This window comes from Benincasa hispida, chromosome 8 (genome assembly GCF_027475165.1).
Source record: "Benincasa hispida cultivar pf3 chromosome 8, pf3_genome.v1.1, whole genome shotgun sequence".
Lineage (NCBI taxonomy): Eukaryota > Viridiplantae > Streptophyta > Magnoliopsida > Cucurbitales > Cucurbitaceae > Benincasa > Benincasa hispida.
The window spans coordinates 15347401-15373797 of NC_143485.1; the positions used below are offsets into that span (position 1 = coordinate 15347401).

The 26397-nt window shown below is 36.5% G+C and overlaps 1 protein-coding gene across 1 annotated transcript; it reads left to right on the plus strand.

The window, feature by feature from the left end:
* Positions 1-966: 966 nt before the first annotated feature.
* LOC120083555 (trans-cinnamate 4-monooxygenase-like) lies at positions 967-4658 on the plus strand. The gene is made up of 3 exons (XM_039039364.2): positions 967-1855; positions 3638-3771; positions 3862-4658. Exons 1-3 carry the CDS (start codon positions 1071-1073, stop codon positions 4458-4460), a joined length of 1518 nt encoding a protein of 505 aa, XP_038895292.1. The 5' UTR covers positions 967-1070; the 3' UTR covers positions 4461-4658.
* The last annotated feature ends 21739 nt before the right edge of the window (positions 4659-26397 follow it).

A 26397-nucleotide genomic window follows, 5' to 3' on the forward strand; every position in this document is an offset into this window, starting at 1 on the left:
GAATAGCTATATCAAGGAGAGAGATTAAGAACTAATGGATGGTTAATTAAGAGTTGACAATAGACGTCAAATTTGATGAAATATATGAGGCTAATTTCGTTGATGCAGACAATAAATTATGAACTAAACCCTATATTTCATGTTTATAATGGAATTATAATAAAGATAATGATAAACCCAATTTTAAAAATAAGAAGAATTGGTTGGAAACAAGATGTATATATATTTTAAAAAATATGTAGAAGAAAATTTTGAAGGGTCGGGGTGGGACCAGGGATGCACTCCCCATATATTCCCGACCCATCCCATTCCCCATTTTGGGAGAGTCAGAGAATCCCGTTTGGGGATCCGACTCTCGTGAGAAAAAAATTCTCCATTTTTTATTTTTTTTTTAATTTTATTTACAATAAATTATAATTTGATATTTATATTAAAATTGTAAATATTTTAAATAACAAATAAGTATTATTATTGTTTTATTTATTTAAATTAATAATAAAAAAACAACCTAGCAGTTTTTTTATTATAGATTTAATAAAAACTTAAAGTTAATTATTTTATTAAATAAAATTAAAAAAAAAAAAGTTTAAAAAATAAAGAAACATAGCTTTAACTACTGTTATATAGGTATGTTTGTATATATATATATAAAAGTAATCGGGGAGGGCATGGATACCTTCCCCGTCTCCACTCCATTTCCAGTTTAAAGATTCGATTTATATCCTTGGTTTGACCCCATCTCTGATCAAATCGGAGATTCTCCGTTCCAATCTAGGTAGGTATTTGCAAAGACCCGACTCAATTTTTACCAACCCTATTTCTAGTGTGTCAAGCTTTATTTTCTGTATTTTGACCGGTTTTGAGATAGATGAACGGACAACTTAATTATATATAATATTATTCTCACTTCAAACTTCACCTACTACCATCCATATCATGATCACCTCAAATCCAGCACCAAAGAAGTTGACTTTTGAGATTCTATAAATGAGTACTAGAGCAACATGAGGCTTATACATCATCTGCTTCTGCTCCAAATTTTGTGTAGGTAGACCAAGATTAGCTACAAAATGGATCTTGTCCTGTTGGAGAAGGGTCTGGTGGGGATGTTCATGGCCATGGTTGTTGCCATTAGCATATCCAAGTTGAGGGGCAAGCGTTTTAAACTCCCACCAGGTCCTATTCCCATCCCCATATTTGGAAATTGGCTGCAGGTGGGGGATGACTTGAACCACCGCAACTTAACGGAGCTGGCCAAAAAGTTTGGGGACATATTGCTGTTGAGAATGGGGCAACGAAACTTGGTGGTGGTTTCCTCACCAGAGTTGGCCAAGGAAGTGCTACACACCCAGGGAGTAGAATTTGGGTCTAGGACAAGAAACGTGGTGTTCGATATATTCACAGATAAGGGTCAAGATATGGTGTTCACTGTTTACGGCGAGCACTGGAGGAAAATGAGGCGAATCATGACCGTTCCTTTTTTCACCAACAAGGTGGTGCAGCAGAACAGGTTGGGTTGGGAGGAGGAAGCTGCTAGAGTCGTGGAGGATCTAAAGAACAACCCTGAGGCCTCCAACACCGGTGTAGTTCTGAGGAAGCGGCTACAGCTTCTGATGTATAACAATATGTACAGGATGATGTTTGACAAGAGATTCGACAGCATGGATGACCCTCTGTTCAACAAGCTCAAGCTTATAAACGCAGAGAGGAGTCGATTATCTCAGAGCTTTGAATACAACTATGGTGATTTCATCCCCATCCTCAGGCCTTTCCTTAGAGGCTATTTGAATGTGTGCAAGGACGTCAAGGAGAGAAGGCTCAAGCTCTTCAAGGACCATTTTGTCGATGAGAGGAGGTAGGTACATAATTATGATCAGTTAATTAAAAACTGTCACAAAGTCAATTATTTTTTAATTAAAAACAATATTAAATTAATATATATTTTTCAATACAATTGAGGTTGGTGGATTCAACCACGCGCTAACATATAAAGATGACAGTTAAGCTATACTCTCTAATTAATATATATTTTTCTATTATCTTACAAAAAGAGTAATGCATTGTTACAACTAATCATTGTCCTATATATATATATATATATACAACTAAATAATGTAACAATAAAGAAGAAACTTTTTTGTTATCTAGATTCTGGGTTTAGTTTATATTTTATCTGTAAATTTTAAAATACTATATATTTAGTCTTTAAATTTTGAATTTAATTTCAATTTAGTCTTTAAACTTTCAAGATATTACAATTTTACCATTAATTTTTTAGTTTTGTTCCAATTTGGTCCCTATATTTCAATATTTTTTACACTGTTAACCTTGTTTTCATTAAATACTCACTTGTAATCATCAACATATATGTCTATTAATTAGTTTAAAATAAGGGTAACTGCAATTATTTTTAGAGATAATAACCAAGTGTGTACTATTATTTTACAAAACTTGCAAATATAGCAAAGTCTATCAACAATAAACTTCTATTTAGGGGTGTACATGGGTTGGGTTGAAGGTATTTTTTGGACCAACTCGAAAATTCGGGTTGGTTTGATTGGAAACCCAAATGACCCAATAAAGTTTCCAACCCAATCCAACCCAACCCTTAAAATTTGGGTTGGGTTAGGTTGGGTTGTCGGGTTAGAACTTATTATTTTTATTTTTAATGAAAAATATGTAAATTTATATACAACACATGACTAATAACTAAAATCTCATAAAATTAAGATGATAAATACCAAATATCTATGACATTTATTATAAACTTTAAACAAAGACAAATATCATAACAATTTTAAAAGAAAAATATTAAAAATTTAAAATTAATCAATACAAAGAAATCAAACTTTAAACAAAGAGGAATATATATATATAAAATTCGAGTTGGGTTGGGTCAACCCAGATTTTTTTTAGCCAACCCACAACCCAACCCAACCCAATAAAAATAGAAAAATTCAACTCAACCCAACCCAAGAACAAAACTAACTCAACTCAACTCAACCCTTACATTTTGGGTTGGGTAGTCCGGATTGTTTGGGTTGTCGGATTATTTGAACACCCTTACTTCTATTGTTGATAGACTCTTACCAGGATATGGTCTATCATTCCTACCAACAATATGGTCTGATAGATTATCTAAATTTTGTCATATTTGTAATTTTTTTTATATTATGTTATATTTGTTAATATTTTGGATTTGATTATTATATTTGCAATTGTTCCTTAAAATAATTGTGAAGTGAAATTTTAAATTTACTTTTAATAATGATGAAAAATAGTGAAATCTAATTAATTATAACTATTGTAAATTAATTAACAAATATTAAAACTAAAGACAGAGGATGATTATTTAGAGAAAAATCAAAATTAAAAGTGGAAATCTTGAATCTTAGAAACCAAATTGAAACAAAACTCAATTCAAGTCTCAAAAAGTAAAATTGTAACATTTTGAAAACTTAGAGACTAAATTGAAAATAAACTTAGAACTTACGGATTAAATGTGTAATATTTTGCGATATACGGACCAAATGAAAAGACTCAAAATAGGGACCCAAAAACTATTTTTTCCGTAAAAAGAATATTAATTATTTGCTTTTTCTTAATTTTACACACATTATTTTGCATATGCATGCAGGAGACTGACTAGCACCAGGAGCAACAAGGAGGATGGAGTAAAATGTGCCATTGATCATATTGTGGAGGCTCAGGAGAATGGTGAGATCACCGAAGACAATGTTCTCTTCATTGTTGAGAACATCAATGTTGCTGGTAACTATATATATGTGTTCATTGATTAGAGCTACAGATATTCATGTATATGTAGAGACTTAACTAAACTAGCATGAATTAAACACACAGCTATTGAGACAACATTGTGGTCTATGGAGTGGGCTATAGCGGAGCTAGTTAACCATCCCAACATCCAGAAAAAGCTGAGGAGCGAGCTCGATTCGGTGCTTGGAGATGGTGTCCAGATTACGGAGCCTGACATTCGTAATCTGCCTTACTTGCAGGCTGTCATCAAGGAGACACTGCGGTTGAGAATGGCCATTCCCCTGTTAGTGCCTCACATGAACCTCCAAGACGCCAAGTTGGCTGGTTATGACATCCCTGCAGAAAGCAAGATTCTGGTGAATGCATGGTGGCTTGCCAACAACCCCGATCACTGGAACAAACCTCAAGAGTTCCGACCGGAGAGGTTCTTGGAGGAAGAGGAAAATGTGGAGCCTAGTGGGAATGACTTTAGATACCTTCCCTTCGGTGCCGGGAGGAGAAGCTGCCCTGGCATTGTTCTTGCCTTGCCCATCGTTGCTATTACTTTGGGTCGTCTCATTCAGAACTTTGAGCTCCTGCCTCCTCCTGGACAGTCCAAGATTGATACCACTGAAAAGCCTGGACAGTTCAGCTTGCAAATATTCAACCACTCCACCATTGTGGCAAAACCAAGGTCTTTATGATCTCTATATATATTAATCTTCTCCTCCTGCAGGGCCGTTCATTTTATTTCTCAATCCAGTTAAAGATTGTAATTACAAATTAAAGGAACTAAGAATTTGATGGATGATTCTAGATTTGCTTCGATTAGGTAATGCATGTGTTGTGTGAGTGATGTGCAATAAACGTTGTGAAAATTAATATCATCCGTCCTTCTTCAATGTACTTGGGTTTGGAAATCTTTTTACATACGTTGATAATGCAAGATTAATTCGAACAAGGTAAAAAGAACCGATATTAATAACAAAACAACTTTCAAAAGCGACCAACTAATCAAAGTACTCTATTCATACTAGATTTTCGAAGAAATGTGTTTCGTGGAGTTGAACTTCTTTTTAGGTTGATTTTTGAGAACATAGTTCAGTCTTTAATACTTGATCATCTGGTTCTCTTCAAATTGAATGCATACGTTTGATTTGAAAAAATGGAGTGCATGATGTTCTTAAAGCTGAAATCTTGGAAACATATTTGTATTTTCAAGGAGTATTCAGCTTCTCGGGTTTAGAGTTTTCTAATTGTTAAGAGAATTTTGACTAATTGTAAAATTTCTAAACCCTTCATATGAAGTAGAATAGCTCTATTTACAGAATTTTCAGATGAGTTTTGTGAACTTGGTTGGTCCACAGATCTAGTCCTTGAACCTAATTAATTGAATTTTGGGTTTGGTTGACCTTTGGGCTAAATTAAGTCTATTTTTTGGACTTGAGCCCAAATATTAATACAGACCAAAATATTTTACTAGATCCAATGGTGACGATGAAAACATGTGGCATCATCAAGATTTGTTAACTTATGTCTTCGATTTTGATTTCGATTTGGGATACGTGTCAACTTTTAATTAATCTCAAATTTGATCATTTGTAACTTCATCATTAATTTGAGAAATGACGTGATAATTTGTAAATAGTCCAAAAGTTCTCATTCAACAAATGTCTCTTTTCAAGATTTATACACATGTATGGATGGTAATTCTTGAAAAAGATAAGGTTGAAATTAAAGTACTAGTAATTTGTTCGTTATTTTGATTCAATTTTACAAAATTTGGGTCTTATCCACAATTTAATTTAACTTAAGTGTAATGTTCAACATGGATAAATTGAATTTGTGATAAATTTTGGAATATACCCAAATTTTAGTTTAGAATAAATTTGAGGTATTGTCGACAATTTAATTTAGCTTGGAGATAAAAACCTAACCTTAAATAATTTGGACTTTGAGATGAAATTTGGGATATACTCCAAATTTGATTTTAATTTGGTTGGATTTTGATATCTCTAACGGTTGAAGGCTAAATCATACAAATTTACCCTAAATCTTTTAAATTTTTGAATTAAATAGATAACATAATTTGATTAATCTTGGATTAGATTTTCCAATTTGTTAAAATCTAAATTAATTAGATATAAGCCATCTTATAAAAAGGAATCAAACTTTCATCGTTTGTAATTTTATCATTAATTTAAGGAATGACATGTGCTCATTAACAAAATTTTACTTGTTATCAACAAAATCTTTCTTTTCTTTCAGTTTTCTAGAAACAAAGAACAAAAAATAAAAAAATAATAATATATTTAGTCTATGAAGCACTGATATTTCATGTGAGGCAAAGAATCCGTATCAGATACGTATCGGATACTGATTCTTCCAGATACTTCCCAGATACGTATATGACATGCGATTTGATGTATCTATTTCTACTCGTACTTTTTTTTAAAGAACTCATCTAATATTTTCCAATCTAAAACTAGGCAACCTATTTAAAAAGTTCACTACTCGAGTCCAAAACTAAAAGGAAAAAAATAAATAAAAGACCAAACCCTAGAATCATCTAATCTTCATCTTCACATTTGATTCCCCACAAAGTCTACCAAAATATAAAACATTTGGAAATCTTCAACAATTCAATGAAGAAATTCTTCGTTTATCTTCATACTCCTCCCTCTAATCTTCTTCTTCTTTGTAATATGAGTCACTTTTCAATTGCATTTGATTAACTATTGTACTTCAACATCTTAAATGTTGCTTTTTTTATATTGTATTTCAGTGTTTGTATTATATTTTGTGTTTTTGTTATTAACTTGTATGTTAAATTTATCTATATCCTAGATTTTTTTTTTTTAGAAAAAGAAAATGTATCTTCGATGTATCAACATCCTCGTTTTTTTAGAAATATATATATTAAAAAATGGTGTATCCTTAGACGTATCTATATCTTAGTTTTTTAGAAATTGACGAATCGCCGTATCCGATCGTATCCATATCGTGTAATCATATTTGTGTCCGTGCTTCATAGTATTTGATAATTGTTTTGGTCTTCCATTTTTCATAAACAAAAAACCAAAAGATGTTTAACCATTGTGTTTTTCTTTCTATTTTTTTAAAAAAATCAAAATAAATTTTTTATGATGTTTTTAGTTTTATATTTTTTTTATATAAAAATAAGATCGATTAAACTACTTTTACAATACTTATCCACTAATACACATTAAAATTATATCTTTATTTTATTATTTTTTAAAATTTTGTATTGATAAAACAATATTAATATTTTAAATTTATTGATTAATTAGAAATCGTATAAAGAAAAATAATAAAAATATATATATTAACAAAAAAAAAAGAAAGAAAATAGTTTCATTTTAATTAAATTACAAAATTGGTCCCTTTAGTTTGTAGAAAGTTAGAATTTAATCCTAGTAGTTAATAACTAGAATTTAGTCTCTATAGTTTGATAAAACTCTCATAAAGAATCCCTAGTGTTGTTGGAGATTTATTGGTTGGCTCTATATTTTTTTTAAGGCAACTTCCAGTGGTTTTTGTTATTGTCACTAAGGGTGTACATGGGTTGGGTTGGGGTGGATTGGGAAAATTTTTTTGGCCAACTCGAAATTTTGAGTTGGTGGAGTTGACAACTCGAATGATCCGAATAATGTCTCTAATCCAACCCAACTCTACCTTTAAAATTCGGATTGGTTGGGGTTGGGGTTGGGATATCGGATTATCTAATTTTTCTTTTCTTTTTCTTATTACATTTTTTATTAACTTAAAATGCTTAAATTTGTAGACAACACATAATAATAACTAAAATTTTATAAAATCAAATGTTATATCAAAATCCAAGATATCTATTACAAATTTCAAACAAACATCATAAAAATATATATGAGTTATAATATATATATATATATATATATATTAATAATATTAATTTGGGTTGAGTTGGGGCAGCCCAAATTTTTAAAATTGTAACCTGGACCCAACTCAACCCTTGTAATTTGAGTTGGTTAGTCCAGGTTGTTCGAGTTTTTGGGTCATTTGAACACCCCTAGCTGTCACAAATGAAGTCTTAACATCTATCTCTGACAATATTATTTCCTGCAGAATATTTTTCTTTCCTAATCTGAATATTATGTACAAAATATTTTTCTTTCCTACTCTGGAAAATCTCAGCAGATATATATTGCCCAATACTTTCCTTATTTATGATGCAACTTGTTTTGATTGAAGGAAAAATATTTTTTTGGAAATTCTTTCCTTAATTGGTCATGATTTTTAAAGGAGAATGACTTTCATTTAGGGTTGCCATATTTGTTCATAGTGAGAGTGTGTCTTTGTTCTTGGTTGTTAGGTCTTTAAAAGTTATACATTTTCTATGTTAATTCCCCTAAAATCGTGTTGATTATTTGCTTTTAATGCTCATTTTGTAGGTAAAACAGTTCTGGAGGCGATTAGGATTCATTCCGAGAAAATTAGGCCAAAAAGATTAAAAAAAATTACCAAGAAAATCAACAAAGTTAAAAAGAATCAGAAAAATTACCAAAATGATATCGAGTTTCAGCATCACGACCCTAGAAGAAGCGTCGAGCAACGCTTGAAGACAAAATGCTCTATTTTGCTACAAAATAGGGTAGCGTTGCAACGCTCTAGATTTTGACGCGATTTATCCCACGCGTGCACCTCGTGCAACGTAGCGTAAAGGCAAGCGTCACATCTCAAGCGCAACGCTTCTTGGCTTTTTTACGATTTAGCGTTGCAATGCTAACCCCATCGTCACAACGCTACCCTGCAAGTATAAATATGTTTTCTTTCATTTTTGCAAAAGGGGAAGCACGATTTCGATGGAGGCTGGAATTTCTCTTTGTATCAATTAGTCTCTATGATAATTTAATTAGTCTCTATGATAATTTTGTTTCCTACTTAGTTTAGATTTTGATTTCTTTTTGGATTGTAATCAATAATTTGTAATTTTTCATGAATTTGTCTATGGATTTGAGAAGTAATTGAATCTTGTTTCTATTTCAAGAGTTCTTGAAAACTATTTTGAGTTTTCTAGAGCATTCTTGAATCTGTTTTTAATTCTTGATGCATATATCTTGAACATGTTTAGCCTAGATGCTTGGTTTTGTTACACTCATGATTGAATGTGTTGCTTTCAATGCGTTCGATAGAATGTTTGGCCAAGATCTACAAGAGGTAATAGTAATTGTGTGTTTAATGGCTATCCTAGGATGCACTAATTACTAGACTTGAAGAAAATTTGGTTAATTGAGTAAGTTATCTTAACAATTAATTGGCGCAATTTAATCCTCGAACTTAATACGCGTGTTTTCTCTTCTATATGGTTGCTATCGAGCACAATAGAGGTAGAAGCATGTAGATTGATTAGGGTTAGGGCTATCCTACCTTAATTTTTTATTAGGACATTTTCTTAATTAGGTTAATGCTAGTTGTCCACCTTTGCAAAGACTAGTTTAATCTAGTTAAGTGTGTAGTTGCGAGCTTAATCCGATTGTCAATTAAATTTGTAGAATTATATGATAAGAATCGTATTAAAAATCTAACTTGGATTAGAAGCAAGATTGTTCTAAATTTGATTACAATTATCCTTTTTCTTTTGATTTTTAGCATATTTCTTGTCTTAATAAAACACCCTCGTTTTGTAGCTTTCATAGTCAAGCTTGGCTAAGGAAAAGATTAAATAACATTTCCCTGTAGACCGACCTTTTACTTCCACTTAAACTACAAGTTACTTTAGGTTGATGTTCGAGCATTACAAATATTGTTTGTTTTAGGTTAGGTAGAACTAACGACACCTACTTAGCTCCGAACGTTGGTGGTTGAATTCTGCAATATGGTGTTTTGATCTTTCATCACTATATTCCGCTGTGCAAATTCATCTTTTGAATTGTTCAAGAACTTGAAAATAGCTTTTTCTTTGGGGAGCATAAAGCATCATTGAAGATTTTAGAATAAAGACTTGTTCAGAAGGTGTTTAGGTCTTTACCTAAGAAATTTGACGTGAAAGTTACTGTCAACGAGAAGCTCAAGACATAACAAAGTTGAAAGTAGATGAATTATTTTGCTCCTTGGGCCTTTGAGATGTCCCTGGATAGGAAACCTGATAGCACCGAAAATGTGCTATTTTCCTCTTCTTAATTCTAGGTCGCTAATATGTTTAATGTGTTTATTTGAGGATTTTGTAGGTATTGAGTATCTTAGAGGTAGAATCAATCGTTACGAGCTATTCGGGGTTAATTAAGAGCAATTAGAAGCTAATTTGAGCAACACGTTCAAAAGGACGTGAATGGACGAAAACACCCCGGACGGAGCATTGTGCAACGGGATAAGGCAGTAGCTACCTATTTTGGGCAAAACAGGGTAGCGTTACAATGCTACACGCTATGAATTGAAGACAAAAGCGCACTGCAAAGCAGAGTAGCATTGTAACGCTAATTTGTGCAGCGTTGCAACTCTGCGACGCTGCCTATATATAGTTTCTTCGCTTTAGGTCAGATTGATTTGCCCACCTTCGGCCTCCAGCCAAATTTTCCCTCTCTTTTTTCTTCCACTTTATATTTTAGGCGTTTCTTTAGTAATTTATCGAATAGATGCCAGATTGTAGCCTCTCCATCTCCATGGGAAAGTAAGGTTTTGGTTTCTTAGCATAGGGATTTGGAGGAACTAGGTGCAATTTTGTGTGATTTCGATTTATTGATGTATACGAACTTGTCTATGTGTCTTAATTCGAATTTACATTTATGAATTGCATTATTTTAATTGTTGATTGACACCCAATGATTTTGTTGTGTAATTCTAATGCTTTGTGATTAACTTATAACATGTGACATATAATTATAAGTTAATCCCAATGGAAGAAATAGGTTAGTTAGGCAAAAAGGACTGCTCCTAGCAACCTAGAAAAAAACCATATTGATTGTTTAATTGGACGTTGGAAGTTAAATACTCATCTTAGCGTTATCCCTAGAACTTAATGCGATTTATCAATTTGTATTGAGTGGATTCATTTTTTGTGCATTTTGATTAATTAGATAATTAGGACCATTGGTTGGGATTCCAATCAATTGGGCTAGGCATAAACAAGAAGTTTAAATCATAAATTGGTCCAATGATTTAAATTACATTGGGTGAATCCATTTCTCTAAGCTAAGACATCTCGATTAATTGCGCTTTTATCTTTACTTTTCTTGCACTTTATTTTATGCATTTTCATTTATCAATCCACACAAAACCCCCCAATTTATCTCTTTAACTGAAAACAAACTTTGATGAACTAATCTTCTACGCTTTCCTGAGGTTCGACCCCAGACTTGCTGCTTGTACTACTAGTTAGTATAAGTAGTTAGTTTAGTGATTTATAAATATTATTTGTGTAGCAATTGTTTACGAGAAATGATAAACTCGTCCCTACCAAAACCGAAGAAGAAGAATAAGAAAATTCTTTACAATTCTCAGTTGAAGATGAACTTGATGTTGGGGATGATGTCCTAAACTCTCGTGTCTTGTAGTTCGTAAACACAGTTTTGAACCAACGCTTGTGATGTATAATATATGATATTTTATTCACTTATTGTGTATGAACATTGGATGTTTTATTTGCTTTACCAGAAACCAATAAACTAAAATCCATGGTTGTCATTATGTAACTTAAGCATGTATGTAGAGATATACAAGTGGATCATGTCTTAAGTGATAACCAAAATGGTCTGTAGTATATGGATATAGGAGGGAAACCTTATCCTGGTAACGCTACGGATGCGACCTGCTTTGTAGAATAGTTACAAGTGTTGTGACTTGTTACAGATGGTCTGATCCTAATCATTCATGTGGAGTTATGTGAGCAAGGGCATCCTATACAAAGAGTTTGTATAAAACCTAACCACGAAGTGTTAACGTCTCGTTATATAACGTCGTTCATGACAGAGACTTCACTTCACTAGGATGACCATAGGTTACATGACCTCAATCTTGAGTGAGTTGGAAACTTCTGCCTTTGAGGGCGGTCTTTTGATTTGTATGGGTGCAAGTGGCTAGATCGCTGACTCAAACCTACCACTTTAGGGATTCGTTTAATTTGGCAGCTGGGAACTCAGCTGCACAAGATGGAATTCACTCCTTCTCCAAAGTAAGGGTAAGTAGATAGATTGCTCCCTTAAGAACTGACCCCGGGGCTTGAACTATGTGGCGCCACACACCTTCTCATGGCCCGAGAGATGTCCACACATAGTAGGACTATGTTGTATTGGTCATTAGAGGGATTAATGGTACTTAAGGAGTTAGATGTAACTATAGGGGCAAAACAGTAAATTGGCCCAGCTATACTTACGGGCATCTGTGAAGGGTTATCGTATTGTTGATTGGTTATATCCGATGGACACAGAAATATATATGTGGTAAGAAGAGTTCAGTTGTTGATCTTTAGTGGAATGTCTGGCAATCAGCGGATGGTGGATCTCATAGCTAAAGAGTTTAGTCAACTATTCACGTACCATTGGAGCTTCGAGCCATAGGTCCATAAGGTCCCCTTGGTATCTCAATGGATTCAAGTTGAGAATCATCTTTTAGGTCAGTTTGAAATGTTCAAATTGACAAGAGGGAGTTCGATTATATATGATATGCTTGACTTTATGTATGAGATACATTAATTGGAAGAAAATGGATATAACTATGATTTATATCTAGTGGAGGAGAAAACACTATGGTTTATATCTTGTAGTAGAGAGGAAGTTGACAAGTTAGGAGCTTTAAATTCTTAAAAAAGAAACGTCCTTCAAATGTAGAGAGTGTGAAGGCTATGAACACTTTCAAGCAGAATATCCTAATTTCTTGAAGAAGTAGGGTAAAAATTATGTTTTAACTCTACATGATGATGAGTATGAAGATAGTAGTGACTCAAAGAAGGATGTCAAAGCACTTGTGATAACTTCTAGAAATACAAGTTATTTGTACCAAATTCTTAGAATATGCGATAATAGATAGGAAGAAAATGTGTCGGTCATGGCTAAATTGGTATAAAAAAGCAAAGTTTTATAAAGATGTCGCAAACACACCTGCTGACCGCATTTCATGGGCAAAATAATGTTAAAGTCTATGTTTTGCAGGAAAAAAGGAATCATCTATGCGGCATCCTTCAAGGAAAGATGAGAAGAACGCATGCCTGGGGATTTCTGAAATCGTATAGTAGATACTCTGACGTACATCCTGATCGTTGACCATGATGCAACGCTGATATTCTCACCTACCTCGACAAATGATAGCAATGTTGGGTTTTATGTCCTAAAACTCGTGGTATGTAAACAATGAAACTTATTCTGATAATTCAATAAAGTTGTTTATTCAATTGCTTGAATAGAAATCCAATAAACCTAAAAGTCCATTGACTATTGGATGAGTACTTGAACTTTATGTGGAGACATAAAGGTGGATCAGGTTCGAGTAAATAGTCAAAATGATCTATAGTACATAGATAAGGTTAGGTATCTTATTCTGGTAACACTATTGGATACAGTCTGCTCTGTAGTTGTTACAAGGAGTTGTAAAGTGCTACAAACAAAGTGATCCTAATTCGTTCATGTTGGACATGAGGAGTGGGGGTTTTCTTGTGCAAAAGAGTTTGTACAAGATCAGACCATGAAATGAGTCACTCTTACTTTATAATACTGTTTACTTTTTAAGACTGACTATTTCAAAGCGATGACCTAGGTAACTTGACCTTAATCCTGAGCTAACTATGAACTCCTGTTTATTTGAGATTGCCCTTAGATTTGCATAGGTGAGGGTTGGCTCAACAGTGCTGGTTCAATATGACTGCCATTTCAGAGGGTAAGACTAGATAGATAGATGGAGACATAGGGTGCAAGAGGGAATTCACTCCTACCCGCTTTAGGGATAGTAGAGAGGTTGTTCCCTAAAGTGTTGATTATGGGGCTTGAACAAGGGATCCCGCCCTCTCATTTGGCATGAGAAGGACTCGATTTTGTGATTGGATCATAAAACAATTTTTCATTAGGGGATCAGTGGGGATATAAGAAACAAGAGGTAATTTTGGGGGTAAAACAGAGATTTGACCCAGCCGTTATTACGAACAACTTGTGAAGGGTTAACTTACTAATCATGGTTATATCGAGTGGACATAATATATTTACAGTGAAGGGAGTTCAACTATGGGCTTTAGTGGAGTAATCCATTAGTTAACGAATGAGGATTAGATCGGCCTAATGAGTTTAGCCAATTAATCTCAGATCGTTGGAGCCCATGATCTGTAGGTCCATGAGGTCCCCCTACTAGCTTGGAAATGGATTAACTCTAGAGTAGCGTGATAAGTTAATTTGAAACGTTCAAATTAGAATCAAACAAAATTGGAGAAAATGTATTTAAATATGATTTAAATATATGAAGATGAATTTGTGTAAAAATTAATTTAATATTGGATATTAAATTAATTAGAATTATTTTAAATTGTTTAAATAATTATTTATTAATTTTATTAGAAAATTAATTTATGAAATGATTTGTAAAATTAATAAATTTTGATTTTAGAAATAAAATATGATTTTAAAATCAAAATAGATTTTGGAAATTGAAAAATCACACAAACTTGAAAAATGGGGTTTTCAAGTTCATCTTCAAAGTTGCTCACAAGGAACCCATCACCTCTTCATTGGTTTACTCCAAGCATGAGCTACATCCCATGCAACGCATCTCTTTGTATGATAGTCTGCAATATATTGAAGAGATTAGAGTGAAGAAAAGTATGATGAACTGACTGAATTTTTGCTGAAAAATTCGAATGAAGAAGGTGTTCTTCAATGGGTTGGTTCAGTGAGTTTTCTCCATATTCCCTTTAATTCCAGATTATTTTGAGTCCCACAACTCAATCTAAAGCACCAAGAGGATAGTAGAGAAGATCTTGTGGTGGTCTACATAAGTATTTGGAGGTTTTTGCAGCTGGAAAATGGAGGTTTCAATGGTTCGGCCAAGGTATGTTCTTGAAACCCATTATACTCTAGTTTAACATGTTTCTTTTCAACCAAAATTAATGAATTAGAATGCTTATGGATCCTATTCTCTTCTGCTGTGTGCTGGTGTTGATCCGACAAGCAACCAATCAGAGTGGGATTATCAAGGCAGACAAGTGCATGGCTCTATAAATAGAGCCTTAGCACAGCAAAGTGACAGATAGCGAGCAAGATCAGAAAACCTAACTTTTGCAAGGAACCTTTTACTCCAAAACTCCAAATCCCCGTATAAAAGGCCAAGCGAGAATTTACTTAAGAAGGAAGTTTACCAATCCACTCCACTAGTCACATCACGCCGGCAAGATTTCATCATCAATCCGTTTTGTCAAGAGATTGACATTAATCTCACAACCATTTCGTTCTCTCTGTATTATCGTTTTGTGGAACATCGTTAACTAAGATATTAGTTAAATTTGTATTTGAACGATTTAATAATTAAATATCATCATCATGTTCATCTCCATCTTTATCCATGTTCATCCATCTTTCATTTCTATACTCATGAGTCACTAACCCCTAGGGTATGGGGGAAGGTTAATCGAATGACTTGATCCATGCCACGAGATGTTATCAAGTTTGCTTAACACAGGCTTAAAAGCATACTCACCTGTAAAAGCAGAGTTGAGTATGATAATCAACTTCTCGAAAGAAGGTGATGGAACTTGTTAAGCAAAGCAAGAAGTACTTCTAAATATAGAAATAACTTGCGTTCTACAACACTTCCCTTTTTCACATCATAGAGATATGACTAGTGTGGTAACCACCGAAAGGTGTGAGCCAATGGGAAGTAAGAACCACGATTGCATCTTTTGTATGGATTAATGATTTCCAAATAACCTTCCCCCTAACCCATATCTTCAAAAACTTGCCACATTGCTCATCCATTCACATATTGCATTTATTAAGCTTTCTGAGTCATCGCCTTATATTAACACAATTTCATTATCGCATTACCAAAATCAACGCATCGTTATTATTATTGCATGATTCATCACTTTATAACACTATTGCATCAAATCCCCGTGTTCGACCTTAGGTCATCCTAAGACACTTGTTGCTAGGTTATACTTGGCTTATCAACGAGAAAATTTGTGATCAGTGCATAACTCTTGAAACTGTTTGCACAAAACCATTATCGCATACTCTCATTAACTTCAAGAATAACGCATCCATTTATGATACAACAAGTTTTTGGCACCATTGCCAGGGATTTGCAAAAGCAAGTAAGTGTTGATATTGTTTGTGAATTTGTGCAGGACTTTCTCATTGGAGTACTGCAAGTCTGGGCGAAAAGCTGCTGATAGTATATGAGTACTGGGATGGATCTAAAACTCAATATTGACTCGGAGATTGAGAGAACCTTTTTCCGAAGAGTATGCCAAAACCGTAATAGGCATAGAAGGAACATGGCTAATAACAACAATCAAAACAACCAAGCAAGATTAAACAAAGGAATAGGTCAACCATTTCAAGACCCTGTCCTGCTGGCTGCTGATCATAATAGAATGCGAAACTACGCAGCGCCTAACCTATATTGAGGGAAAAGAAGTTGGCAATGCATTATGTGATTTGGGAGCTAGCATTAACCTAATGCCACTGTCAATCTTTAGAAAGCTGGGAATTGGTGAAGCAAGATCCACCACCATAACCCTACAGCTAGCAGATAGATCAATAATGCACCTTGAGGGGAAGATTGAAGATGTACTTGTACATATGGATAAGTTTATATTCCCCGTTCACTTCATCATTTTGGATTACGAAGCAGACACTAACATCTCTATCATCCTAGGGCACCCATTTCTGGCTACAGGGCGAGCGATGATCGACATTCAAAAAGGGAATTGTCAATTAGAGTTGACGATCAGAAAGCCAAATTCAACGTCTTCAATGCGTTGAAATACCTCGATGATACGGAGACCTATCAGTACATAGATGAATTACGAATAGAGCATTGGGATGAAATCCAAAAGAAGTTTAAAGAGGAAGAGGTTGAAAACAATGCAATAATGGAAAAAGTCTGTGTGTTGATACAAACTGATCTTGGTTTTGAGTCCCTGAATTTATTCGAACAAACATCGTAGAAAATTAAGCCATCTTTAGGAGAACCACTTGCATTGGAGCTAAAGGCATTGCCAACACATCTCAAATACGCTTATCTGGGAGAAAATGACACTCTCTTCGTCATTATCTCTGCTTTCGTAAACGAAGAAGATGAGAAGCCGCTAGTAAATGTGTTAAAAAGATATACTAGTACAATCGGCTAGACCTTGGTAGATATCAGAGGAATTAGCCCCTCTTACTCCATGCATAAGATCTGGTTAGAAGAAGGTAAAGCAGGCTCAATAGAAAGGTAGTGCTGACTGGATCCAGCCATGCAGGAGGTGGTAAAAAAGGAGATCATTAAATGGCTTGATGCAGGAGTCATCTACCCCATTTCCGATAGTAGTTGGGTTAGCTAGTCCAATGCATTCCAAAGAAGGGTGGGATGAATTTCGTGACCAATAGTAAAAACGAACTGATCCCTACAAGAACCATGACCAGGTGGCGTATCTATATGGATTGCCGCAAGTTGAACCAAACTACCAAAAAGAACCATTTTCCACTATCATTCATCGATCAAATGCTTGACGGGCTTGCAGGTAATGAATTCTTCTACTTTTTAGACGGATACTCGGGCTAGAATCAAATTGCCATTGCATCGGAGGACCAGGAAAAGACCACATTCACATGCCTGTTTGGCACTTTTGCCTTTCTCGCATGCCGTTCGGACTTTGCAATGCGCAAGGCACCTTTCAGAAGAGCATGATGGAAATCTTCTCATAATTTTTTGGAAGAATCAGTGTTAGCTCTCAAAGAGAGCTAAATTTATAGCCTTAACTTCCTATATTTGGGTAATTCTTGGATTTATTGTCTTATTTGTAGGAGAATTAACCCTATGGAGCCGACACGTGGAAAAGACAAAGAATCAAGCCAAAAGAGCGAAAAAACTAGAGTCCACTAAATCAAGTTGAGTTGAAAAAGGAAAATTTTGCCCTACACCAACGTCACAACGTTCATCTCAAGCCTAAGTCCAACGCTCATTCGATGCTGAAAGGCGGTAGCTTCAGGAACAGGGTAGCGTCCAAAGCTGCCCAGAGCGTCGCGATGCTCTGGAGTTGAGTCACCGCCACCATTGCAACGCCCCCTGACACTCGAAGATAGAAGCGTAGTATCGCAACATTCCCCTAGAGTGTCGCAAATATTAGAACGTTAACGAAGAATCAAGGGCATGCTGGCGCAACCAAGCGTTGCAACGTTTGACACTAGCATCACGACACTGCGGGGATATTATAAATAGAACCATAGGGGTCAGATTTGAAGGCAACCACTACTCCTTCAAGAATAAGCCCGAATAAAGAGAAATTTGTTAGTTTTTGTCCACTTTTTGAGTGATTGAGTCAAATTTCTGAGCAATTATTGGTATAGTTTGCCTCGTTTCTTACTCTTTTTTTTTTATCATTTAATCTAAAGAGGCTAAATTTTCTTGGGATAGTTTGTATGTCTTAATTCTTGAAGGCTAACTAGTTTATTTATTCAATTGTTATGAACCCTTTTGGGGATTAGTTTTATTTTTAATTGAATTCAATAATTTTTTCTGAAAATTGATTTGTTGAATTTCATGTTTGCAAAATCTTTCTAGCCTATGCATTGTTGATCGATTAAGTTGCAAATATTAGGGTCACATGGTTGAGGTCTAGACTTTTTCTGGCCAAGTTCATGTGAGTCCTAATATATTCTTTCCCAAATAAATCATGCAACAAGATATGGCTTTCCGGTTTGTTGAATGTCTCGACAATTGAACCATTTCTTAATGCTTTTCAGTTTTAACTTGGATGTCGCTAAGAAAGAAATGTTTTTAACTGAATTAGGGCTGAATTAGATTTTATAAAAAAATTAACTAATTGGGCTATTAGAATTTCTAACACGTTGAGGGGTTTACATAATTGGAAAAAAATAACTAGTACCTAAGGATAGAAAATAAAAAGCATACAAAACAATCCCAAGATTTTCCCTAAATTTGATTCAAAACCCTTTTTTTTCTGCACTTGCTCTTATTCCTTTTTGTTTAATTTCCCTCATCAAAACCAAAACAATTAAAATCTTTTTTTTTTTTTGGAATTCATAAATTATTCTAGATTGATTCAACGGTCTCCCTGTGGATTCGACCCCAATCTTACCGCTTTGCTACGTTTGTGGTATAAGTTTTAGATTGGTGAAAATAAATAATTTTTGTTCAATTTTGTGGTTGAGTAACGACATCAATTCCCAAGTCCGAACAATCAGTAGAAGTATTTATGGACAATTTCTCTGTCTTTGGTAACACTTACGAAGTGTGCCTTAGAAATTTGGAGAAGGGGTTGAAGAAGTGTGAGGAAACGAATCTTGTTTTGAATTGGGAAAAGTGCCACTTCATGGTATCCTGAAGGCATTGTGTTGGGACACAAAGTGTCCAAGGCAGGAATTGAGGTAGATCAGGCAAAAGTTTACGCAATAGCTAAACTACCACCACCGGTAAATGTCAAGACACTTAGGAGTTTCTTGGGACATACGGGTTTTTACCGCAGATTTATCCGAAGCTTCTCCCAGATCGCCAGGCCTCTGAGTACGCTCCTAGAAACCGATCGAGTATTTGAGTATAATGAAGCAGGCACCAAGGCATTTCACACTCTAATAGATGCACTTATATTAGTACCTATCTTGGTTGCACCTGATTGAACGCAACCCTTTGCGGTAATGTGTGATGCCAACAATTATGCAGTGGGGGTTGTACTAGGCCAGAGACAAGATAAGATCCTGCATCCTATCTACTATGCTAGTAAAATGCTAAATGATTCGCAGGAAAACTATACCACTACGAAAAATGAAATGCTTGCAGTAGTGTTTGCATTGGACAAATTTCGTCAATATCTGGTAGGGTCTAACGTAGTGGTATACACTGACCATTATGTGATCAAACACTTGATAGCAAAGAAGGATGCGAAGCCTAGACTAATCTGGTGGGTCCTACTTCTACAATAATTTGACTTAGAAATTAGAGAATAGAAGGGTATTGAAAACCAAATGGCTGATCATTTGTCACGGTTGGAGAATATTGAGGTTCATTGAAAAGAGAAGGATATTGAAGATTGCTTACCAGACGAGAAGCTGATGACAGTACGCGATAATAAACCCTGGTATGCGGACATCGTGAACTTCTTAGTTTGCAGCTAAACACTAGAAGGATACTCTCATCAAATGGCCAGGCAGAGGTCTCTAACAGGGAGATCAAGTCTATTCTAGAGAAGATGATGAGCACCTCAAGGAAGGATTGGATGCAACGGCTAGATGAAGCCCTACAGGCATACCGGATAGCCTACAAAACACCTATAGGGATGTCCCCATATGCCTTTGTCTTCAGAGAAGCCTGCCATCTCCCTCTTGAACTGGAGCTCAAAGTGCAATGGGCGCTTAAGAAGTTAAACTTTGATCTAACTAGTGGAGGGAGGCCCAAAAGCTGCAATTGAACGAACTCATTGAATGGCGTGCAACTGCTTACGAGAATGCCATGATTTATAAAGAGCAAACAAAGAAATGACATGATGAAAGAATTAGTAAGAAGAACTTTGTAGTTGGACAACAAGTTTTGTTACTTAACGCTTGCCTTCGGTTGTTTCTAGGGAAATTTAAGTCACGATGGTCTGGCCCATTTATAATCAAGAGTATCTTTCCACACGGAGCGGTGAAGTTAGCTAGCGAGGACGAGAGCAACATCTTCAAGGTCAATGGTCAATACATAAAGCCCTACTATGAGAGTTTGGTAGATCGAAACTAAGAAACCATTGACCTAGCTGGGCAAGCGTGATCGCCTGCCTGGATGCGCCTTGTGGTAACATGCTATACTCTTTTAAAGGCATCCATTCTTCTATCCTTTATCGCTTTCGTTACTTAGTTTTGATTCAGTCTATGTTTTGAGCTTGTTGTTTTGAGAATGTGATTTTGCAATTGCGATAATTTATCTTTGAATGGTTTTGCGATAATTATTGTGATGTATGGGGTGCTCATTGTGCCCATCTTCTTCCTAACTCACATGAGAGTCATTTAAACGTCTATGCAGAATGCTGACGGTCTAAACATTTAGGGTTTTTAGGCATGATTAATGCATCGATAGACGAGGCGTCCTTTCGTCTGTTAGGCATTTAATGAAAAGAGAGTTTTTTTTTTTTTAGGATTTTCGGAGGCCTAGCATTTCTAATCATAGTGGTTGTAAGGTTTCCCAAATCTGGGCCTATACAACCCCTCCCCTTCCCTCCCCCCATCCCTTCCTTTCCGGTTTAGCGTCAGTATCCCACTTTCGTCCGTACTTTAAATGCTCAAGCATTCTAGCACTCTCAAGCCTTCTACATTCTACTCATCTGTCAATCAAACCCAACTTTTCTTCTTCCTCCAGCCTTCATCAGAATCCATGGCCGATCAGTCGTCAAACTCATCTTCCCAACCTTCCTCCCCAGCCAAAGCCCTTGTTTCTGTTCGAGAGGTAGCCATTTTGGCCTCCAGTCGCCACCTGACCACTCAACCTAAGCTCTTTCCCCGAATCCCCACCAAACCTAAAAGAAAAGCCTTCTCCTCCGCCAGTGCCTCGCGTCTGTCCACCATGAGGGGTCGAGCAAGGAGAGTGCCCTTACCACCAGTCCTGAAGTGGTTATTCCCCAGCCTCCAATCGAAAGTGAACTGAGGCAAAACGACGACAAGGAGGTGTCTGGAAGTATTTTAAGAATTATGGAATGAGATGGAAGGTTACCGGAGGCCGGAATGGTAAACCAGCCACTGCCTCAAGAAGATGTGGCAGTCACTACTTCACAAGGATAAGTCCTTGCATTAACTGATCCTAAGGAGAATGCTCCAACAGACTCCAATGAGGGACCGATTAAAGCAGTGTTGAAGGATGTGGAGTCGAAGAGAAGGTCTGAGCAACTCGCCAAGGAGAAGGAGGATGTATATGAAGCGGCGAAAGCTCAACGAAGAAGGGAGAGAAGGATAAAGAAGAAGCAAGAAGATGATGAGGATGAAGAAGAGGCCCAATGAAAAAAGGAAAGGAAAGATAGAAAGAGGACCGGAAAAAAGCAACACAACTGCGAAGAGGAGCGCACACAAAGGGCTGAGAGCCCTGTTATAGTAGGTGAATCAACGATCGCAAGGGTGTATGGATCTGTGGCAACGCTGCCTAAAGAGCAAGCAACGCAAAGCTAGCCCCCAATTATGCACGACTGCCTGGTCACCTCGGGGGCCCAACCTAGATGCTCTGAGGAAGAAGATGGTGACACAGTAGTCACTCCACTTGTTCGGCGATCAAGAACATGGACAACAAAAGATAAAGAGGTGGAGACAGTGGACACGCCTCCAGTAAATGACCAAGAGTCCTTTGTGGATAGAGAAATCATTAAGCGCATAGAGAAGAAGAAGGAAGAACAGGGAGTTAAGAGAAAAAAAAAAGTTGGAACAGACACGTCAAATCATCGCTTCAGCATATTTGGCTAGATGGCTTCACGATGAAGAAGTGCATCGTGTTGATGCATGGGCAAAAGAAGAGGCCAAAAAGAAGCTCGAGGATAAGCGGCACATTTCTCTTGCTCTGAGCAGTTTGAGAGGGAGTTAAAGAAGGAAGAGGAAGCTGAGAGGAGAAAGAAGGAAGAGAAGGAGTTGCACTGAAGGGCAAAGGTCTAGCGCAACATTGATCTCAAATGCAAGAAGAGAGAGGAATGGGAAAAAGAAAAAGCTGATCAATAGAGGGAAAAGGCGCGCGTGAGGCACCGAAGGGCCTGAATTGCAGCCGTCCAAGCTAAAGGCAAGAAGAAGGTTAAAGGCAGCAAATCATCGCCAGCTTGAAGACGTCTGAAGGTCAGAAAAGAAAACGATGACCTCCTAATGGAAATGGGCTTCTTCCCTATGCCAAACCCACTATCAAACTTCATCACAAGTATAATGATAGAGCTTGAATGGGACACATTTTTTTAATGCCCATCTATAGTCATTCCAAGGGTAGTGAGGGCATTCTACCAAGGCATCCTGCACGAAATAGAGGATGCAGTAATCGTTGATAGGAGGGTCGTGTCGTTCAGCACCCAAGATATTAACCAACTTTACAAGTTAAAAGACTTTCCAGAGGCACCAGGCAACAGGTTGATTAATAATCTTGAAGACGAGCATTTGGAAGATGCTTTGAGAATATTGGCGCAACCAGGTACCACATGGACTGTCTCCCTGTCCGGCATTCGAACACTTGCCTCCAACTGTTTGCTGCATGAAGCGCCTCGTTGGGTTTATTTGGTGAAAAAGAGACTCCTCCCGACATTCTCATCAATGTTGGAAGATTGATCGCAAGGGATAGAGTCATGGCCGCATATTGTATTGCGCGCGACATTCTCATCGATGTTGGAAGATTGATCGCAAGACAGATAAGTGGTTATGTTGGCAAGATTCGAGGAAAATTCTTCTTCCCGTGGATAGTCTCCAGTCTATCTTTTCAGTGGGCTATGGTATTGAAGACGAGCCTATGACAGAGCTCTACGACCTCATCAACATAAAGATTCTAAGGATTTTGTTGAAAGATTTGCCACACTACCTAGCGCCTCCACCAAAATGACCCAACATTGATTTGAATGCACCGCAACCTCCTCGGCCAAAAGGTGGCGTAGAAATGACAAAGGGAAGGAAGTTGTGTAAGGCTGCTCTGTACGCAATCAATCTGATGAGCCCATTGACTAGCCTTCACCTTTAATCATCCTCCCTTATAGCCCCATTTTCCCTCTATCCCCTCTCTCTGAAACTCTTAAAAATCTCCTCCTCATCTTAGACTCAGATCCCCCATCACCAGCAACTTCATCCAACCAACAATCGCCAACCCAATCTTCACCATGTACCTTGCCTCGTGTTGATGACCCATACGACTTGGGTGCTGACCCCTCAAATCAGCCCCAAAACGATGCTAGTATTGAAGGAACTCTTAAACAAAAGTATCCATGAGCAGAAGCGGATCTTTCCGATTTCATTGTGACAGAATTACCACACATACATTTTAACAAATAGATATGCATTGTAACACTAATTACAGGCATGCTTTAACAAATAAAATAAAAAATACCGAGTAAACGTACCAATTGAAGACTTTCTTCAATCAAACTAAGTCCAGTGGAAGCAAATCCTCTACGCTTCTTATCGCCTAGCAAACAGTCGCCTAACAACACCACGGTCGTCTATATGATCGACAGCGCACGAACCAACAGTAATCGGGGACAACACCACCACTCGTAGCCCTCGATATTCTCGAAGAGAGAATCCAAAGGGTGGACTTTGATGGAATTGGTAGAGGGAGGAGGAAAAGACGATCGTGTAGTATGAACAAGCAAATGGGAGATAGTAGAAGACTATTGTATAGTCGAGTGCTTGTCGTTTAGAAAAAGGTACATGATCATGTAGGTTTAGCTAAGCGATCATCTAGCAAATGGTAAGCAATCGTTTAGGTCTACTCGGCGCGCTAAGCAATCGTATTGAAAAAGAAAGCGATCGTTTAGTGAGCGGGTGTGTGATCGTTTAGGAAGATGTGCACTATCGTATAGGCTCTCAACACTATGCGATCGTATACTTTCACACCGTGAGTGATTTTTTTTGCGTATCTTACAAAAAATGAAAACAATTTTCATTTTATTCTTCAGTTACAAGAACTGAATTCGATCTTCCCACTTTTGAGAGATTTACTTGAATACATAGAGACGTGCATATATCGATTCTGAGAGAGAGACTGGTCTGAAGCGATTGTCCAAAGTAGATCCGGGATAATCAAGAGACAAGGTCAAGAGGTGAGTCTCCAAGCAAGGAATCCTTCCAATCCCCACTGTTGAAGCTCTGTGCGAAGGTCATTTCTACTAAAAGAGCAAGCCTGAGAGGGAAGCTCTCCTCTCCATTTCTACCACACGCCAGTAAGTAAAACCTCCATTCAGGATCTGTGTCAAGACGTTGACACTCCTTCTGTATTTGTTTCTAATCTCTATTTCATCACTTGTATTCATCTTCTTAATCTTTCATTCACACCATGTATCAAATGCTTAATCTTAGTATTAAATGTTATGATCATTACCATTATCATCTCTCTGTTTATTTCCGTTAATCCATAATCCATTTTTGTCATGATGTTTTCCTAATTCCCTGGGTAATTAGCAAGAATTAAGTAAGTAAATTAATTTGTGTTAAGGAAATAATTAAGTGTAGATAAAGCATGCTCGATGGCATCTTCACCTGTGAGAGCAGAAGTAAAGATGTTATTCCGCCTATCGAGAGAAGGTTGGAAGAATGCATTAACTAAAGCGAGAAGTACTTCCAGAGATGAAAGCAACCTTGCGTTCATCACGTTCATCCCTGTTTCACCATAGAGATATGGGAACGCGGCCGATCACTGAGAGGTGTACACCAAGGGAAAGCGGAACCTTAGTTGCATCTTTAATGCAATCGACAAACTCGTGTTATTTTTACTAATTACTCTTTCTATTTCTAATTCATCCATAAAGACTTGCCATCGCATACCACGACCCTTTGTATAACTTCACAGTCAGTCTCGACCTCAGTATCATGTATCATGTATCTTGTATCTTGTATCATATTAGTTTAGAATCTTATTTTATCAAGGCAACTTTATTTTCATCGCAATTTACATTACTGTATAAACAACCATTCTTTATTAATTGTAAAAACTCGTCGCATATACCACATGAGTAACACATTAACGAAAACAATCCCTGTGTTCAACCTCGGATTATTCTGAGAAACTTGCGTTGGAATTATACTTGGTTTCAGTGCAAGGAAACTTGTGACACGCATTACTCCATCGCATTCTACAAGCATATCATTAACAACACATATATTTAGACGTAGTGTGCATAAGCAATAACACAACATAACATTCCATCTACATTCCATTTCTATGTCATCAAGTTTATAGCAACATGAGCTTGCATGATTCATTCATTCACATTCATATTTGTTCACATGTTGTAAGATAATAAAATTCACCATGTCAGGCAGGTAGCGAACTCTTAATGTCATTCAGATATCCTACTCATTACATCATTTCCAATGAGTAGGATATCATCCACATACAATACCAGGAAAGCTACTGAGCTGTTGATGATCTTCTTGTAAACACAAGGCTCATCAACGTTCTGGTCAAAGCCAAACGACTTGACAGTAGTGTCAAATCTGATGTTCCAAGATCGAGATTCTTGTTTCAGCCCATAAATGGACCTATTAAGCTTGCAAACTCTTTACTCTTGATCTGGAACTACGAACCCCTCTGGTTGAGTCATATAGATGGTATCTTTAAGATTACCATTCAGAAAGGCAGTCTTGACGTCCATTTGCCATATTTCATAATCCTAAAATGTGGCTATGGACAGGAGAATCCTGATAGACTTTAGCATGACAACAGGTGAGAAAATTTCCTCATAGTCAACTCTCTCAACCTGGGTATAACCCTTTGCCACGAGTCTAGCCTTAAAGGTTTGCACCTTTCCATCTA